This window comes from Lepidochelys kempii, chromosome 3 (assembly GCF_965140285.1).
Source record: "Lepidochelys kempii isolate rLepKem1 chromosome 3, rLepKem1.hap1, whole genome shotgun sequence".
In the NCBI taxonomy this organism is placed as follows: domain Eukaryota; kingdom Metazoa; phylum Chordata; order Testudines; family Cheloniidae; genus Lepidochelys; species Lepidochelys kempii.
Window position 1 is genome coordinate 109,668,812 of NC_136382.1, and position 14,909 is coordinate 109,683,720.

A 14,909-nucleotide genomic window follows, 5' to 3' on the forward strand; every position below is an offset into this window, starting at 1 on the left:
AAATAATGGCCCAATTTTGCCATTCTTACTCATGGTGAGTAGCAGTTTATTCCATGAATAGTCTCATTGGACAACATTCTGATACCTTTACTCCAGTTAAGTGGTACCTTACGGTACTATTCAATGTGAATAAGTGTATAGGAACCTGATCCATTAAATTAATGGTACGGTTTGCATACTAAAGTATTGCTCAAAAGACCTCATTCCTATTTATGCGAAATTCATTTTCCACCAACCTAGCAGTAAAAAGTGGCCTTAAAGTGGCAGTAAATTAGTCTAGAGCAGTATGAAGTACCCTTAGTGAGACTATGAATGAATCTCAAAGCGAATAAGGGGATAAGTGTGGCAGAGTCTCTTCCAATGTTTTTAGTTTATCCCTCTTGTTTTCTGTTTGTTTGTCACAGATCACAAAGTCTGCCAAGTTTTCACGGCTAATTCAGTGTTTTATGTAAACTGTATATGGCAGTATCGTGTTTCTTGTAATTCACGTAGTAGAAGAAGAAGGTGAATAGGTATTTCTAGGTGATTAAAATTGTGCTTTTGTATTTTCAAGAGCTCAGCCTCTTCCTGTGTATATAAAAATACCCTTTTCCCTAATCCTTCCCATTTCAATAATCGTAAACAAACTTTCAAAGATTTATCATTTATCTTTTGGTATTCTATAGTTGGCTTTTTTTTAAAAAAATTCTTTTAGCCACACACACAGCTGACCTATTGAGTATTTGCTGGAGGAACACTGAAAAGATCACTCCTGCACAAACCTAACTAGTAGTCATTCTGTCTTAGAAGCCATGCATGGAAGAGATCTTAGGTCTTCCAGTCATTTTAAATCCTCTTCCCCTGTCTTCTAAGTCTAAGAAAATTACTGCAGATATTTGCCAGCTGTCCCCATCTAACGCCTTCCCCCTACTAGCCTATAAATGACAGGAATTGCCACACTAGAACAGACCAATGTCCTAGTCTGATATTTTGCCATCAAGAGTGGCCAATGCCAAATGCTCCAGATGAAAACTTAAAACTCTAATTGTGCAGCTCCATCCTGTGTAGGAAATTTCTTCCTGTAACAGAATGGCTTGCCCCCTATTGTCTGGAGGGCCTGGGGCTAGCTAACCTGGATTACTAAAGAGACACAGCTGGGTTGGATCAGGAACTTCCCTATAAAAGGCAGTGGGTGGCTGTAGTGGAGGGGGAAAGCTCAAGAAGCTATGACAGAGTCTGCAAAGAATGAGGAAAGGCTCCTGCAGGGAAAACCCTGACACGAGGGGATTTTCCCCAGGCATAGACATCTGGCAAAGATCCAGTCGAAGCAGGGGATAGAGTGCAAAGGCCTCAGGAAGGCCTGGGAGGAGTAAGAGAAACCTTGTGTGATGTGGACTTATGAGTGGACTTTATTTGAGATTTTGTGTTTTATTGCAATTTGTAAACCCAAACTCCAAGGAGGGGTATTTAGGACCAAGAAAATGCCTGAAGTGAAGTTTTATTTGAACTGTGCAAGAGGAAAAAATGAGGTAGGCTGCCTGTAGCATGACCCTGGGCCATGAGGGAGCAAACAGGAGGTGGTTGGCCCACTGCACTTCCTAATTCCTCAGCTCCTGCCCCTCATGACTTTCTTGATAGGCCTTTATAAAATGCATTTGGGTGGAGTGTCAACTGGTGTAAATAGGTGTAGCTCCATGGAAGTCAATGCTATGCTAGTTTACATCAGCTGGGGTTGGTCATAATGAAACTTCACATTTATATAGTGCCTTTCGTTGTGTAGGATCCCAAAGATCCTCACAAAGCATACACATATAGCACCACTTTACTACAGCCACCTCAGAGAGGAAGTCAGAAAGCTTACATCAAACTGCACAACAATGTGTGGAGAAGAAATTTTGCCCAAGGTCACAGGAGAAAATCTTTACTCTTACAAAAAGCACCAGAGGGTCTTTTTGTTCATGCAGAACAGATAAAGCATCCAGTTTTCCCTAGAAATCACTCAGGAAATGAGTGAAACTTAAATGTATGGGTTATCCAGAAACAAAAATATGCAGTAAAAAAAATTCCATTCATTTATATGGTAGTTTTTTTGGTTGGGTGCACATAAACAGCAAATTACACAGTTTTGGCCTCCCTCTGTCAGTTTCTTTGCTTCAATTTCTTTTGTTTTACTAATGCCCTTGGTGACTCAAAAGGAGAAATAATGAACAGTTTCCTGTTTCATGCTTTAAAATTTCCCCCTCAGTTGTATTTTGTGTTCTTTCTGTGTTACTTTCTGAAGCTTTAAAGCTGAGGGGGAAATTGAGTAATGTTTTTTTCTGAAGTGGAAGAAGGAAATTGTTTCTTGGGCCTTAGTAATGCTTTTGCAGCTGCTGTGTATTGTTTAGTGATATTGAGTTGCATATTACAAATCAGTTACTCCTTCTCAGAGGGAACCCAAAGCCCACTTGAAAAACCGACGTGCCCACTTGTCTAGAGTGTACATAGAATACAACGAGTAGCAAAGGAGGCTTTTATGTGCTATTTAACTTCCTCCTGACTATCCAAGTGGTATTGTCTGCAGAAGGGGAGAGAAGGAATTAACATAGGTCATAATTTTGCCATTCTTACTCATGTGGTGCAGCACCTTTGTCCACAAGTAATCTCTTACTGCTGCACAAAAATAAAGGTGGCAGACTCAAGTTGGCAGGAAGCTTAAGGGGCGCAGGCCAAAATGCAGCAATGTGACTATGACAGATATGGCAATTTCCTGCAATATCCCTGAGAAGCCTTACTGAATTAAGTTTAAGTAGCTTTGTAGTCCATTGTATTAAAAATACAAAATTTATGTATCATTGTGGGATTGTATGTAACTTCACTGTGGTGCGGGGGGTGGGATGTGGCCAATGTAAACCCTGGGATGTGTGAAGCTTCAAAGGCCCATTTTAAACAATGTGCCAGACAAGAAGGAACCTTTGTGACAAGCAAAGCTGAGTGGGTTTCCTAAGAAATACTTGGAAGGAAGTAAAATCCCACCTCCAAACCCAACTGTTTAAAGCTACACCCTATGGGGAAACCCACTGTCTGCTGATTACCTGTTACCAGAATCTGAAGATCAGAGCCCTGATTTGCATAAAGGAGGGTCTCTCAGATTCATGGAGGTGTCAGAGCTAACAGCTGTTATGAACTTGTAACCACAGAAAAAACCCTTGGTGGGATTTGAAGGGCTGGTCACCTGTCAGAGCCCTTGTTGGAGTTAGGGGTGATCTGGTAAGCTCATTAGCATATGTTTAGGTTTTCTTATTGTTTTAAATATGTTTTCTCTGTAATGCTTTTACTTTAACAATAAATGTGTTTGTTTAGACAGGACTGTGTGATAACTTACAGCTTCAGGGAATTATACTGTTTATAACCTCTGAGGAGAAAGCAAAGTGGGCCTGCTTAGGCAGTCTGCCTCGCTGGGGAACTCACAGTGTAGGTAGGAAACTGTGCGGTCTGAAGAAAAAAAAAACCTGGTCAGGAGGGAGAGAGACTTGGGCCTCTGTCCAGGAGAGGTGGTGGCAGAGGAACCGGAAGCCTAGGGTACGGGTGCCTTTGCTGGCCCACAGAGGGGGAATATGGGTGCAATTGCTCTGAACTGTGACAGTGACACCCCCATAGAGGCAGATTCTCTGCAGCATTAGCATCCGCTTTGTGCAGCAGAGTTGGGGAAAGGGAGAGAGCATCCCCGGGAGCTGATTATAGCTGCCTGGCTCTTTGCTACAACCTTGAGGCAGAGAAACTTGGGAGCAGCTCTTATTTGCACAGGTTGGCCTTGGTATTCTAGGAATAACATGGAAGTTGGGGATTGCTGAAGTGCATGGTGCTCTAGGCACTGCTTCTTCCCACTCCCATCATGCCTCTCCTGGGTCCTGAGATACTCCCTGTGCAAGGGACTGCAAGGAGGGAGGTATAGAAGCAAGTTCCAATGGCTCTTTGCCTACCTGTGCTACCCCAGTTGGGCAGGGATTGCAGTACATGTAAATGGGGAGCTCATTTTCCCCTTCCCCCTCACTGAACAGCCACATGAAATCTAGCTGAGTTTAGCCCAAATTAAATTACACTAATACCGATATAAACACTCTCTGATATTGAAGAGAATCTTAAACCTATTTAGAAATGTCAAACAATTGCTTATTAATCAAAGCAAGCCACAAGGGTGGGTAGGAAGCTATGTAAAATGTCCTAGAAATAAGATTTTTCTGTCATCCATATTAATTCATAAAAAAAGTTGGGATCAACCACTTAGAGACATTGACCGACCAATGTGAGAAGTATTCCTCCAATTAAAGAGACTTAGGTCAGTGTGGCAGCCGTTGAGTCTGAATGTCCTTCTCTTTGTTGGTTTACATTAGAACTGTAATGTTTTATTTTTTGTGTCTTTCCTTACGTCTGCCTGTGGTGGTGCTTTGCTAAGCAGCATTTACCGTCTGTAGCTCCAGATGGTTGCAACCAGCTATGTTGATTTAATTCCATCCATTGGCTGACTTTGGTTAAGAGACAGATGGTTCCTCCTCTCTTTTCTTACCTTTACCTCATTTTCCTATCATTTTACTTTGCCCCATGCAAAAATCCCAGACCCAAGTGTTTGCCAGTTTAGCTGGATTCATTCAAATATGTTTCAGCTTTACCTTTGGTACCATTGCTTAATGTAGGATTTTCTCCATACAGAGTGCTTTCGAGCCTGATTTTCATGCTACATATGTTTTGATGTCCCAATTGGTCTTAATACATTCTTAGTGACCCACTGCAATACAACATGACTTCAAGGAAGTCAAAGGAGTTGGGAAACTTTGCTTTATTTCCCGATTGTTCAACTGTTCATATTTTGGCAGATAAGTGTCAACAGGTGTGTAAAGAGCTCTGTGATGCCAATACCAATACTGGCACAGAGGAGAGACTTCTTGAAGAGCACTTTATACTTTCAGTATTTTGCAGGCTGTCCATCATAACCTATTTTTTTCCTGGCGCCTACGCACAAGTTGAAGGGTCCAAACTTCTTTTGAGCACCAAAAGCCATCATAACAGATGGGAAAGTGTGTTGGAAACTAAGGAACTATGTACTGTATGTGCGCTGAAGGAACAATTTACCAGTCTACATCATCCAAACGTCTGTCTTCCTTAAGCATACATATCTGTGGTTAGGACGAGGTGCCACCGGTAATCTGTAAGCTAAATTTTAATTTCCCAAAGCCAGAGGCATATGAAGTGAATTATGCTCATCCCATCCACTGATAATTTGCTGACCTTGAAACACCCTTGCCCCCATAAACCCCACATTCCTTGTTCCCACTCCTTAGTCCCCAAAAACCATCCCTCACCCAGCACAATTGGACACATTCCCATTGAATTCATTGAGAGCTGCACCTGCTTGCTGTAGGGCTAAATTTGGTCTAATCTATTCTGCATGGAGATCCTGTAATCTCTCCTGAAACTTACCAGTGAAAGATTCCTGGACCTGTTGTCAGTTTTTCTGTAGCAAGTGATAGCCCTTTTATCCCTACAGGACTGTGAACATAGTTTGAACTGAACTCAAATTACAAAGAAAACAGTGTAGGTTCACGGTATTTAGTTCTATGTTTTCTTTCCAACATTCAGGGTTTTATTAAGTTAAGCTAACACTAATATTTCTATATTGTGTTTATTTTAGATAGACTGCATTTTCAGGAAGGGAGAATACAAATTTAAAAAGAAAGCAGACCTTAAGAGGTTCATAATGTAAACATAGCTTCAATGGAAGCATAACCTACTTCTGTGAAATCTCCATGGCTGACAATGGAGTGTTCATAACACTCTGAATCAGGGGCAGGACTGTTAAATAGTAGAGAAAGAAAATGGAGCTAAATTAATGGTGAGCAAACCTCAAAAAATTTAGCAGTTCCAGCCTTCCAGTACTTATTGCTTTCAGTTAGGATAAAAATATTATGAGAAAAGCCTTTCAGTCTTTCTACTTTCATAGTCTTGGAGAGAAAGAGAAAATGCAGAGGTGGGTCAAAATAAAAAATGGTATAGAAAGAAGTTATCAGCTTTTTTGAACTTCAAAAGAAGTTAAAAGGTTTTGTACAAGCTTTGGCTAAAGGTTTAGGCTAGTATTTATTTTATTCAAACTCATTCTTCCATCCTCAGGTAAGGGGGGTGGGGGGAGAATGAATGCTCACTCTTTGGGCATCTAATAAGTTGTCTCTTTGACAAGAGCCAAGATGAGTTTCATATGGACAAGTGAGTAGGATGTTGGAAACCTATTTTTTTCTTTTGGACCTCTGTGCATAAATTCTGTGAATAACACTTCAAGGGTTAGATTTATTTCTTGGTTAAAGTGTTTGGTTGCGAAATGGGACATAAGAAGTGATGGCCTTCTATTCAAGGGTGAATTTCACCCCATATGAACAGAGCCCTAATACTCTTTATGTTGATATATGCTGTATCTTGTGAGATTTCACATTGTTTTCTATGCTGTTAGCGGTAAAACATAATTAATATACCACATCTACTACTAAAATATAGTACTCAATTGTAACTTGGCCCCAAGTATATAACTAAAAAAGTTATTTCTCCAATCTAAATGTCAAACACAGAAAAGAAAAATTGTAACTTTTGAGAATGTAAAGAACACTCTCGACCACACTGAAAAAAAGGAAGACTGGGTTTATGACCAATAATGTCTGTCTGCCTGTTTGTAGATCTTTAGGTAGATGTAGAGCTATGGATAACTAAAATGAAAAAAGGCAGTGAAATCAGATAATTGACCATAAGCATTTTTTAAATTGTCTTTTCTTTCCCTTCTTTCAGTTTGTTGTGACAATGTTTTGGAGCCTCTATATCTATGACAGAGAAGTGGTTTACCCAAAGCTTCTTGATAATTTTATACCCTCTTGGCTGAATCATGGAATGGTGAGTATAGTAACACATGCACTGTCTTATGTAACCAAAACTGTTAAGAGACTGGTTTCACCATGTAATGGTTCATGCATGTCTTGTACTAATGTCTGTAAAATTCTGATGAAAGAGCACACGATAATTAAGGAAGAAAGCTGAGCAAATGTAAAATCTGTACGTACTTTAGTCCCTTATTCTAGACTTGGAATAGACTTCTGCATATGCCTGGAACCTCCACACAAAAGTCAGCGAGCCTGGAGCCCAGAACTGGTATAAGTCAGCATAGTTTATGGCGCTATGCAGATTTACACTAGCTGAGAATATTACCCTTACTGGTCAAAGCGTATGATTATTAGGCCTATTGAAGGAATCAATATGATTATATCACTGTAATTTGTGATGAAACCTGTTTTAACAATATGCTGGAAAGTGAGAGAAGCTTGTTCAAGAAATTAAATTAATTTCCGTGGGCCATACGGTACCCTTGTGTATGGTTAAAAAACTAACAAAAGTGCTAGCTGCCTAAGTATACCAAAACTGTGTAGCAGAACCTACGTTAGATTATCCTTTTGAAAATGTGGACGTGTGTGTGGTTTTTAAAAAATGCTATTGGAGAAAAAATGGTGTAACTGCCACAGTACAAGGGGCATATCTTTGTTCCACCCCCTTTGCAAGAGGCAATGATATGCCTCTGAAACAGTAGGATATTCTTGCTAGCCTTCAACTAATGTGGCATTTTGTGGATGAGGTAAAGCATTTGATTAAGAGCCCACTTTGTTACCAGGCACTTACTGCAGTACATGCAATAGTGAGCTCACAGATTTCATGCTTGTTTCACACATCTTGTCTGACTGGACCTGTGTGAGATATTTTATTATACCTTTCTGTTGGCATCAGAGCATGGCAAACCATTTGGCACTGTTAATCTGTAGCTACAGCAGAGGCCATCCTTCAAGGGCTGTGCACCACATGGCCAGAGCAGATCAGAACTGCTCACAAATGTCGATCTTGATGAATTGTTTCACGTTCCAGGGGTGTACGCAAACTGGCTGTGTAGTTATTTATTGTTTCCCTAACCTGTGGGTATGGGAAGCAGCCTGGGAATCACTACTGCTAAACAGAGCTGTAACTTCTGCCAGATACTTTGCCATGTTATATGCCAGTTTTAGAGGGAATAATACGATGTAACATGCTCTCTTGCTGGTGGATCTTCCCATGTCTGTTCAGACCGCCCCCTGTCAGTTCTGAGGTCATCCACTAAGCACTCACAAAGGCTGCCAAGCTGTACATACATTCCTATTTTCCACACAGCATCATGCAAACTCTGAGGACATTCCTCCCAGGTGACATTCTGCATACTGAAAATGCCTCACTTGTGACATTTTTTCATAGACCTCCATTGTGAAGCACATGATAATGTGTGGCCCTGTGTATTCAGGAAGTCTCATCATCGAGACCACAAACCTAAAGGGCAATTCAAGCCCATGTTGTTCTGAAGAAATGTAGATTTGCTGAAACATTTGAAGAGGGGTTTTGTTTAAAATCTTTGCACATTGTAGCATTTGCTGAAATGAACTGCGTGCAAATGTCTGGGACATTTTTTATTTTCAACTGTAAGTATTGTAGAAGGCAGTTTTGAATGTCTTTTGAAGGAATTGTTTGCCTTGTCAGTCTCTATTTATCCAAGCATTACTTTGGCTGGGTCACAAGTGAGGCTTCTGGCTATTGGGCTTTTCACCGTCTTTTAATCTAATTTTATCTGATGTTTTACCCATCATATTATCTTCACCAGCTTTCATTCTAATTCATTCTGATGAATTGCCTATCAGAATATGAGATTTGGGGGATTTTCCTCTGGAGAGAAATATTTTCTGCTCTTAAAGTATATTAAGTATATTTCTCCTCAGTGTATTAGCACTTTATTTATGAGCAGGGCTATTGTTTTGACATGGGAGGTTTTAGGAAGTGTCATGAATTTGTTTTTGGTGAAAAGAGCAAAAGTCATGGCAATACAGTTTAGAAAAGTCAAAAGTTACAGGCATTATTTTGTTCCCAAATTAAAGTTTATTCTCCCAATTTTTACTACATTTTGATAACTTTTGAAGACAAGAGTTGCTTTATTGGAACCATGCTTTATAAACCAAAGCCTACATAGAAGACTTACAACCCCAAAAGAATTAAATGTGTCGGTGAAAGTCCAATAGCAGCAGTTGATGAGTTCATGCTCTCTATTGGCCTCTCATTCAGCCCAGTGGCACAGCACTCAATGCTTAACAGCTGCCTCAAATGTTAAGAACTACAGCGGGTTGGGAAATACTATGAAACTAAGCCATTTGCCATTTGGGGGAGAGGTTTTGACTTAAAATGAGAAAGCTTCAATCAAAATGAAAATTTTCCACATACACGAAAAATTGTTTGGGTTGAAAAGCCATTTTTGTTGTTGTTTTGACAACAATATTCTGACTACTCTACTTAACTCCCTGTTAACATCCTGTCAATCCACCCTTCAACTTGCAAAAATTCCTTAGTGGGAAAAGTTATGGATATGGTTGTTTTTTTTAAAACAGGAGCAATCATGACATCTATGGTTACCTTGGTAACCACACAGGGAATCAACCCTGATTCATTATGATCAGTAGTAGTATGGGCATACATCCAAATATTTCAGGATATTCTTATTTTAGATCCTAATTGGAGGAAGCTGGGGGTTCTTCTTTGGTTTAGCCCTACAGAGTGCTCCTTCTTATGTTAGTCCTACCTGCGGTTTTTAGGCCAGCCAGAAATAACTACATGTAGAGCAGCTGAAGGAGGGCCTGTTGATGCCTCCTGACAACAATAAAATGCATCTATAATTTATTATGGAGCGGTGGTAGTGGAGCTAAGATGAGGTTGGTGCTTTCATCTTATTATAAGCCTAATTTTTCTTTCTCTTTGTATCTTCCCCAAAAATGAACTTATCCCCCTGACATTTTTTGGGCAGCCTCTCATTCCAGAGTAGAGTTGTTGTTGTTGTTTTTTCTGGGAATATTACCAGATATCAGAATAGGAATAGTGTTTTGCAAATGTACCCATCTTTCAAATTGTAAACGTTTTCCTGACTGGCTTGGCCTACAGACTCTCCATTTGTTTTGTTTCCCTTTGTCTTGCTGAGACTGTTAGGGCTTTTTTGGGATGGGGGGTAAGGGGTGAATGGGGGTGAGAAGTGACTAGCCCAATGGGGAAGAATTAAAAAAATATGTAACAAATAGCTTCATAATAAAATAAACTGCACAGCAGGATAGGCAGAAAAAGGGTTAAGTAAGAGCCCATTAAAGCAGGGATAGAAGTTGAAACCTTGGGGAAGACCTTGAGAGGAAGGAGGAGTGTTTCCCTGCCCAAGTCCAGGCCAGGTGAACTGGAATCTGATGGTATTGCTCAGTGGTGCTGGAACAGTTTTATAGTGAGGATGCTGAAGGTGGAAACCATGTATTTGGGTTGTTATTACCACTTCAAACTGGGGGTACAGTAGCACCCCCAGCAACCCAAGTTCCAGCACTGATGGTATTGCTATACTGCTTAAAGAGACTTTGTGAGTGAGGGATAGTTTGCTCTTTCACTATCATTTGTTTTGCTCTTTTTTTGGAATTTTTTGAACCAGTCTGTGTCCTGACTCTGTGCACTGGATCAGGAAGAAATGCTCTGTGTAGATCTGTGTGGGCCTCAAAGTGTTAGGCTACAATATTTTGTTTCTCTCCTCCTTACCCCCCTCCCCATTGTCCTGTTATCTGCAACTACAACGTGGCTCAGCCATACAGAGCTATTTTCATTTGTATATAATGCAGTCTAGCTAACACTGTTTCTGAACAAAAATTCTTCACCCTTTAAAAAAAAAGTTAGACTTTCTAGAAATGAACGTTCACAAGAAACAGCAAATAAATATCCCACTTTTAAAAAATAATCATCAGTCACTCACCCAAACTCATTGTTGTCCCTGAAATTTGCTGTGATCAAAGTAACAAATTACTAGAAGATTATAATATCGCCTATTCTATCAAGGGATTTACATTTCTCATTTACCATAACACATAACATATATAACACCTTTAGTCTCTTAAAAAAAATCTAGATGTGTTAGATGGTACAGAATATAATTAATACATATAAACTTGCAAGGCTATGCCCTGTATGCTTATATAAGTCCACAGCATCACACGCTGATTAACATCTGCTAATTCGTCACTCATAGCAAATATTCTTCTATTCCACCAACACATCACATTATTAGAACTTATATAGAATTCAGAGATAATTTAATGTAACCTGGGACTGTATTTCTTTTAAAAAAATACAAACATCTAATAAACAATATATAAAATCATATACATCCAGCAGCATATTTCCATTGCAGAACAGAACAAGAGAACAAAGTTAAGTCTGGGTAGGCAGAAGTGAAGTGCAGTGATCGTGAATGATGAAGGATTTATATGGTAGTGGAGACCCTATTCGTTGTGTCCAAATGTTTGGGTTTAAAAAGATGAAGAATTTTTTAAAGGAAGTGTAACCAACTGTTGTTAGATATTAGCTAGACTCCAGTGAAACACACTTAACATTAACCTGTTTTTAACAATGTATTTTTTAATAAAATTTGGTATTTTGGGACACTTTACACTTAAATATGATTCAAGGTAACTATATTTTTAAGAGAAGACAAGGTAAGTGAGATCTTTTATTGGACCAATTTCTGTTGATGGAACGGACAAATAAATTTTAAGAACAATTGAAAACAATGGCAATATGATGTTTCTTTAGTTAAATTTTTAAAGCTGTACTAAACTGGCACTGTGAATTAAAACAGGAAAAAATAGTAACTGGACCAAGTTTGGTTGCCTAAAATAGCTCCGTTATCCATGCTATTTGGCATATTTAGTACAGTATTTGATTTGCCCATGCCTAAACAGTAATAATCGTTATATTGATGCTTACATCACATATACTATGGTAAAGAGGCCAGAGTACCTAGATTGTATACATTATGTATGATTTTTGTTATACACAGAAATTTGTGTAAAACAAAGACCTAACTTGAAATAGTGATCTCACCGAAGTCAATGCCATTGAGTTTGGTGGGCCAGGATTTGACCTGTTTCATTTAGTGAAGTGAATGCCACCCCTAAATAACCCAGGTTGAGTATATAGTTGTGTAAACCACAGGCTACATCTTCATTTTATACCGAGCAGATTATCTGAGAACAATGTGATTACATCAAGCAATACCTGTTTATAAATCGCTTATATCCTCTATTTATCAAATGTTTTGTAATTTTAGCAGACTGCACGACTGAACACAGCCTTGGTAGTTTGTTTAAATTAGTTCTAAAACTGAGCCCCTTCATCAGACAAGTTATTATTCAGTCTTGGGTATAGGGTCCTTCGCTCTGGATATACTTTCTATTTTTTCTCCTACATCACCAAAGATCCATATTGTTTTAAAAGTGCTTCAACCTCATGACTCTTACTGTGTCATTGCTCAGTTCTGTGGGCCTACTTTCTAATAACTCGCTTTCAGATTTGATCTCCAGTGATCTTAAGTATTGTTAATTAAAAAATAAGCTTTAGTTATTTTAAACTGTTGTGGTGCTGGGTAAAATTTGCGTCATATTGTGGCTACATGTCAGCAGTGGATGAAGTGGCACATATATATTCTATATTTCTAGGACTTGTCTTCACTGCATACATTCTTAGCTTGAGTTTTAACTCTAGGTTTGTCCCTAACTCAACTCCCATACACACAAATATCTAGCTAGGTCAGAGATGGGCAAACTGTGGCCTGTGGGACCACCCTGCCCGGCCCCTTGCCCGGGAGACTAGCCTCCAGCCCCTCCCCCACTGTTCCCCCTTCCCCACAGCCTCAGCTCACTGTGCCTCCGACGCATCACTCTGGGCAGCGAAGCAGCGAGCTCCTGGGGCAGCCCAGCTGCAGAGCCTGGCCTGACCTGGTGCTCTGTGCTGTACAGGGAAGAAATAGTTGCTCTGTGCTGCACGGCTGCCTGTCCTGGTGCAGCTGTGCTGCCAGCCACTGGTGCTCCAGGAAGCGCGGTAAGGAGGCAGGCAGCAGGGGGGCTTGAATAGAGGGCAGGGGAGTTTGGGGAGTGGTCAGGGGCTGGGGGTATGGATAAGGGTTGGAGCAGTCAGAGGGCGGAGAACAGGGTGGTTGAATGGGGGCAGGGGTCCCGGGGGAGGGGCAGTCAGGAAGAAGGGGGGGTTGGATGGGGCGGCGGGGGGCAGTCAGGGGTCAGGGAGAAGGGGTGGTTGGATGTGGTAGGGATCCTGGGGGGGCCATCAGGAAGGGCGGGGGTTGGATGAAGCAGCGGGGGGCAGTCAGGGGCAGGGGTTCCGGGGGCAGTCAAGGAGAAGGTGTGGTTGGATGGGGCAGGGGTCTTGGGGGGGCAGTCAGGAAGGAGAGGGGAGTTGGATGAGGTGGCGGGGGGCAGTTAGGAGCAGGCAGTCCGGGGTTGGTCAGGGGACAGACAGCAGGGGGTGGATGGGACAGGGGTCCCCAGGGGGCCATCAGGGAACAGGAGGGTTGGATGGGGCAGGAGTCCCGGGGGGTGGGGTGGGGGGGGCCATGTCTGGCTGTCTGGGGAGGCACAGCCTCCCCTAACCAGCCCTCCATACAATTTCAGAAACCCGATGCGGCCCTCAGGCCAAAAAGTTTGCCTGCCCCTGAGCTAGGTCCTTTTAAACAAGAGCTGGCTGGCCTGGGAAGGACAGGAGGGGAAAAGCTTGAATGCTGCTGTAGCTTGAGCTGGTAGTGCAGTGGGGATGCAGCAGTTTAAGTTACAACTCCTCCTCAAATGCTAATCCGGTCACTCCGCTAATCCGGTCACTCCGCTAATCCGGTCACTCCGCTAATCCGGTCACTCCGCTAATCCAGTCAATTACGCCATGTAGCTCCACTGCTATTTTGCAGTGTCCTTACTCTCATTCTGAAGTAATTCAAGTGTTCTAACTCAAGCTCACCCTTACCGTGAAAACAAACTCTTAGGTCTAGTCTACGCTTTCAAATTAGACCAACCTAGTTATGCAACTGGACTGTGAAAAATGTCATGCCCTGTATGACATAGTTAGGTCAACCTAACTCCCAGTATGGAAACGACTAGGTCGATGGAAGAATTCTTGCTACTGCCTCTTGAAGGGTTGTATTAATTACGTTGACAGAAATGCCACTTTCATTGATGTAAGAATCTTCTACACTGGGGCACTATAACAGTACAACTATCAGCTATGCTGCTGTAGCATAGATATACCCTTAAACGTTTGAGTTTCGTCCTACAGGTTCTAAGGAGATGTAAAGTGTCCTCAACTCTCATTGGCTTCATTTAGAGCTGACGACGCTCAGTACCTTGCAGTTTGCACCTACCACATGTACAACACACACTTTAATAGTAAGTATAATAATGCAGTACTTTATACTTTGTGCTTACATAGCAACATGTGAGCAGGCCTGCATATAGAATTTGTCCAAGTTATCACATGGTTTCAACAAGAGTCCTTGTTTATTTCTAACTGAGAACATCCCAGATTCTTAAAATACTGTTTACATATATAATACACACACACATTTTCTAGGAATCTGGGATGTTCTCAGTTACATGTGTGCGTGTGTATATATATTTGAATCAATTTAATTTGTGGCAGGGAAGATAACACAAAGTAGTAAAATTTACTGAAGTGTTTAGCGGGTTCAAAGATCAGAAATGATGAGCTATCTCAGGGATCGGCAACCTTTCAGAAGTGGTGTGCTAAGTCTTCATTTATTCACTCTAATTTAAGGTTTTGCGTGCCAGTAATACATTTTAACGTTTTTAGAAGGTCTCTTTCTATACGTCTGTAATATAGAACTAAACTATTGTTGTATGTAAAGTAAAGTTTTTAAAATGTTTAAGAAGCTTCATTTAAAATTAAATTAAAATGCGGAGCCCCCCTGACCGGTGGCCAGGACCCGGGCAGTGTGAGTGCCACTGAAAATCAGCTCACGTGCCGCCTTTGACATGCAT

At 41.0% G+C, this 14,909-nt stretch overlaps 1 protein-coding gene across 5 annotated transcripts in view; it reads left to right on the forward strand.

Moving 5' to 3' along the window:
- AIG1 (androgen induced 1) overlaps window positions 1-14,909 on the forward strand; it is a 192,903-nt gene that overhangs the window by 58,280 nt on the left and 119,714 nt on the right. For 3 of the 5 annotated variants that reach the window (XM_073337496.2, XM_073337498.2, XM_073337497.1), the window contains one exon: window positions 6,787-6,888. In XM_073337496.2, coding sequence (XP_073193597.1) covers window positions 6,787-6,888 — 102 coding nt within the window. Of the gene's footprint in view, window positions 1-6,786; window positions 6,889-14,187; window positions 14,298-14,909 lie in introns of all 5 variants that reach the window. The other 2 variants (XR_012158065.2, XR_012158066.2) reach the window with 1 other exon arrangement.